The sequence below is a fragment of the Orycteropus afer genome, unplaced genomic scaffold, assembly GCF_000298275.1.
Source record: "Orycteropus afer afer isolate SDZICR_OR568_19922 unplaced genomic scaffold, OryAfe1.0 scaffold00144, whole genome shotgun sequence".
NCBI classification, from domain to species: Eukaryota; Metazoa; Chordata; class Mammalia; order Tubulidentata; family Orycteropodidae; genus Orycteropus; species Orycteropus afer.
This window is the reverse complement of record NW_006921731.1, coordinates 1380597-1386090: the sequence shown is the minus strand read 5'-3', so window position 1 is coordinate 1386090 and position 5494 is coordinate 1380597. Positions and strand designations below refer to the sequence as shown.

Genomic DNA, 5494 nt, shown 5'->3' with positions numbered 1-5494 from the left:
CTGGCGCGGGATTTGTTCTGCTGTGCATGGGGTCGCTGTGAGTCAGAAACGACTCGACGGCACTTAACAACAACAACAACATCCAGTTGTCTGTTTGTCCTTGTGTTTGTGTATCCATCTGTCTCTCTATCCAAACCAATCCATCCAATTATCCAGCACCCTCCATCCATTCATTTGTTCAGTATTCATCTATTCATCTGTTCCATCTAACCCATCCCATCCCATTTATTCATCCATTCCATCTATCCATCTATCTGTCCATCCATCCATCCGTCCATCCAATATCCCACCACCACCACCACCACCACTCTTGATGATCTGTCAATACCATTCCTAAACCAAAACAGCAAACCTTCCCCAAGGTCTGATGTCACAGTCTCCAAAGCATGTTTCTATAGAAATACCACTTCCTTGGGATCTCTATAGGTTTGTTGTATTAATAGGATTTTATATCTAAGAAATTTGAGAAAACTGGGTTAAGCAAAATCTAGCAGATTTCTTTACTACAGGATGAATCAGAGCCTTTAATATGGTAATGAGCATTGTCAATTCATCAGGGAAGAAAAAAAAATATGCAGTGTTTCCCAAACTAATTTGACTGTGGAACTTTGTTTTCCTAGTGTATCTTTCATTATAAGTGTCCCATTGTTGTTGTTGTTATGTGCTATTGAGTTGGACATGACCCCTCCTTGGGTTTCTGAGGCAGTATCACTACAGAAGTAGATTGCCCAACCTTCCTTCTGAGGAGTGGCTGGTGGCCCATAGTACCCAGTTTTAGAAATGCTGAGAAAAATGACCGTTTTTTGTTGATCTCAGCCAAAGCCATACAGCTACACCTCCCTTCCTTTCTAGCCTTGAACTGTGCACTTCCTGTCTCTGACCACAGTGTCTAGCCATCCACCTCTTCCATAAAGCACTGGTTCTGAGCCATCTTCTGCCTTCACACTGACCTCCACACTTTGATTCTGGTTCCTTGTCCCCTCAGTGCCAATGTAAGTTGTTCAGTGAGGCTAAGCAGGGCTAGCCCAGGCACCTGCTCCTTTAAGAACCAGTGGACTGACCCTCCAGGCACTATGATATGGGCCCCAGCTCTGTTACTTTCAGCTGTGTGATGTAAGATATGTGTCGCCTAACACTCTGGGCCTCAGTTTTGTCCTGTAAGTTGAGGATAATGACATGTATGGAGATTAATGAGACAATGCATATAAACTGATTGATTAGCACATAGTATGTGCTCAAGGAAGGGAGCTGTTGTTATTATTATTGTGGTTGTTATTTACTATTCCTACCTTTACAGTCTCAGTCCTGATTTTGTTTATCTAAGGAGCACTGGTTAAGTGCTTATCTGTTAACTAAAAGGTCAGCAGTTTGAACCTACCAGCTGCTCCATGGGAAAGAAAAATGTAGCAATCTGCTTCCATAAATTTTATGGCCTTTGTTTTTTTCTTTTTTTTTGACTGTAGGTCATTTAAAGCTGACCAGAAAACATTGAGAAATGCACTGTTATCCCTAAGGATAACAAGGAGGAACCAAAGTTCAAAATCATACTGCTAGTCAGTGACAGGGCTGAGAAAAGGGATGGAGGGAACCTGCAGGCACTCAATGATGAATGAATGTTTACTCCTGGGGAAGTCAACTATGACACCAAGAGGTGAATTGGAAAATCAAGGGGAATCCAACACCCATTCCTGATTTGAAAGAAAAAAAACAGAAAAACAGGAATAGAAGGGAAATTCCCCACATAATAAAGGGCATATATACAAAACCAACATTACTTTCAATGGAGAGAGACTGAAACCATTCCCCTTGCAAACAGAAACCAAACAAGTATACCCTCTATCACTTCTATTCAACATTGTATTAGAAGTCTTGCCAGAGCAACAAGGCAAAAAAGGGAAATAAAAGGCATCCATATTGGTAAGGAGGAAGTAAAACAATCCCTATTTGCAGAGGAAATAATCCTATACATAGAAAACCCAAGAGACGCAGCAAAAAAACTACTGGAACTAATTGAAAGGTTCAGCATAGTGGCAGGATACAAGATCAACATTAAAAAATCAGTTGGATTCCTCTACACCAGCAAAGAGATCTCTGAAAAGGAAATAAGGAAATCAATACCATTTACAATAGTTACCAAAATAATAAAATACTTGGGAATAAATCTTACCAGGGACACAAAAGACCTATACAAAGATAACTCCAAAACACTACTTCAAGAAACTGTAAGAGATCTACATTAATGTAAGAACACACCATGTTCTCAGGAAGAGTGAACATTGTGAAAATGTCAGTACCACCCAATGCAATCCCCATCCAGACTCCATCAGCATTCTCTAAGGACATGGAAAAAACAGTCACTAATTATATACAGAAAGGAAAGAGACCTCAGGCAAGCAAAGCACTACTGAAGAAGAACAAAGTAGGAGGTCTCACACTTCTAGATCTCAAACCTACTGTACAGCCACAGTAGTCAAAACAGCCTCAGGTTCATACAATGGCAGATACACAAACCAGTGGAACAGAATTGAGAACCCAGAAACAGATCCATCCACCTGTGGTCAGCTGATCTTTGACAAAGGGCCAAAATCTATTCAATGGGAAAGAGATAGTCTCTTTCATAAATGGTGCTGGCAAAACTGGATACCCTATAGGTCAGTTCTGCTCTGTGCAACAGGGTTGCTGAGTCAGAATTGACTCCACAGCAGTGAGGTGGGTTTTTTTTCTTGACTTTTTTTTTAAAAATTTTTATTGTAATTTGGGCAAAAGTTTACAAAGCAAATTCATTTTCCATACAGCAGTTCATACACATTTTTTTGTGTGACATTGACTGCAATCCTCACAATGTAACAGCTCTCTTCCCACTTCCTTCCTGTAGTTAGCCCTTCCCTGTGCCCTTCTTTCCTATGCATTCCTGCCCTCTGAGCTGTGTCCCTGTGCAAATACTGCCCTTCTAATTTCCCATGATTGATAGTTCTAAGGAGTGTATCTACCTGGTGTAAATATTCACTCTATATGCCTGTCTGTTGTTTGGCTGAAAGCCACGGGAGTGAGTTCCAAGACTGAAGGGTAACTAGGGGCTATAGTCTCAGGGGTTTCACCAGGCTTTATCAGACCAATCAGCCTGGTCTTTTGAGTTTTGTTCCACATTTTTCTCCCACTCTATCCAGGATCTCCTGTTCTGATCCCTTTCTGAACAGTTGATGGTGGTAGCCAGACACCATCTAGTTAATTTGGTCTCATGGTCATATAGGCTGAGATTCACATGGTCCACTAATCCCTTGGACTGATTGTTTCCCTGTGTCTTTGGTTTTCTTCATTCTTTGCTCTAGATGAGAAGAGACCCATTGTTGTGCCTAGATGGTCACTTGCAAACTTTTAAGACTCCAGTCACTACTCACCAAAGTAGGATGCACAACGGTGTTTTTGTGTAATATGTTACGCCAATTGGGCTTGATGTCTCCTGTGACCATGGTCTCAAGCCCACAGGTCCAACAACTTGCTCCCTCAGGGTGGATGGCTGTAGCTAAGAAGTTATCATAACTTTGCCCCCTGTTAGTTCTATTTGTATGGACATTCTTACAGCACATACAAATATATATGTAGAAATATCATCTGCCAACATTATATATGGTTTTGGGTATATTCCCTTTTGCGTAGACATACCTGATCATTCAGCTTGTCTACCTATGTATCTACCTGTAGATTAATGTTTATTATTACTGATAATGCAGTATTGTATGTATAAAAGTATTTATCTTTGTTGTCTATACCTCTTGTGCACCTCTCTGTATCTTCCTTTTCCTCAGTGTTATTGTATTGGTCACTCACTTTTGGTATATTACCTTCCTGTTCACCCAAATCAATGCTTGTCTCTTACCTATCTGTTTTCCCTCCCTTCCTCTCCTATCCCTGGTAACCAACAAAGTTTCCTTCCATATAGAAACCTTTCCTTAACTTTTTACAATAGTGTATTAATACAATATTTGCCCTTCTGTGATTAATTTACTTCACTCAGCATAATGTCCCCCAAGTTCATCCACATTATGCAGTGTTTTTTGGATTCTACATTATTATTTAGTGTTGCACAGTATTCCACTGTGTGTGTGTACCATAGTTTTGTTATCTCTTCCTCCGTTGATTGGCACTTAGGTTGTTTATCTTTCTTTACTATTATGAATAGTGCTGCAGTGTACATGAGTGTGCATATATCTGTTTGTGTCCTGGCTCTCACTTCTTTAGGATATATACCTAGTAATGGGATTGCTAGATCAAATGTTATTTCTATTTCCAACGTTTTAAGGATTTGCCGTACTGCTTTCCATAGTGGTTGTATCATTTTACACTCCCATCAGCAGTGTATAGAGTCCCAATCTCTCCACATCCTTGCCAGCATTTGTTACATTCTGTGTTTTGAATTTTGCTATGAGTGCTAGGGCAAGATGGTATCTCGTTTTGATTTGCATCTTTCTAATGGCTAATGATCATGAACATTTCTTCATATATTTGGTGAAGTGGCTTCTTTGATAAAGTGTCTGTTCATGTCATCTGCCCATTTTTTGATTAGATTTTTTGTCTTTTTAGTGTTGAAATGTTGGATTTTTCTATAAATTTCAGAAGTAAGTCCATTGGCAGATATGTCATTGCTAAATATTTTTTCCTGATGTGTAGGTTCTTTTTATACTCTTGGAGAAGTCTTTTGAAGCACATAAAAATTTAATTCTTAGAAGATCCCAATCATCTAGTTTATCTTCTGTTGTTTGTGCATTTTGGGTTATGTTTGACAGTCTATTTATTCTATAAATTAGGGTCCCTAAGTTTGTCCCTAATTTTTCTTTGATGAACTTTATAGTTTTAGGTTTCATGTTTAAGTCTTTGGTCCATCTGGAGTTAGTTTTTGTGTATGGTGTGAGGTGTGGATCTCCTTTCATTTTTCTGCAACTGGATATCCAGTTTTGCCAGCACTATCTGTTAAAGAGACTAGTTCTTTCCCATTGAATAGATTTTTGCCCTTTGTCAAAGATCAGCTGACCATAGGTGGATGGATCTGTTTCTGGGTTCTCAATTCTGTTCCACTGGTCTGTGTATCTGTCATTGTACCAATCCCAGGCTGTTTTGACTACTGTGGCTGTACAGTAGATTTTGAGCTCTAGAAGTGTGAGACCTCCTAATTTGTTCTTCTTCAGTAGTGCTTTGCTTGCCTGAGGTCTCTTTCCTTTCTGTATATAATTAGTGACTGTTTTTTCCATGTCTTTAGAGAATGCTGATGGAGTCTGGATGGGGATTGCATTGGGTGGTATTGACATTTTCACAATGTTCACTCTTCCTGAGAACATGGTGTGTTCTTGCATTAATGTAGATCTCTTACAGTTTCTTACAGCCCCAGGGTTATAGGTGAGGAGAGACAACGCAGGGACGCCAGAGTAGCAGGCCGGAAGAGCAGGAGAAAGGGGATAAAAGCCTTGAACCCGGACAGAAGAGCAACCAGCCGAAGGGA

At 39.9% G+C, this 5494-nt stretch overlaps 1 protein-coding gene across 1 annotated transcript in view; it reads left to right on the top strand.

The window, feature by feature from the left end:
• Positions 1–5494, top strand: part of IRAK2 (interleukin 1 receptor associated kinase 2) — a 119556-nt gene that overhangs the window by 98174 nt on the left and 15888 nt on the right. The window contains exon 10 of the mRNA XM_007945858.1: positions 2411–2419. Coding sequence (XP_007944049.1) covers positions 2411–2419 — 9 coding nt within the window. The remainder of the gene's footprint in view (positions 1–2410; positions 2420–5494) is intronic.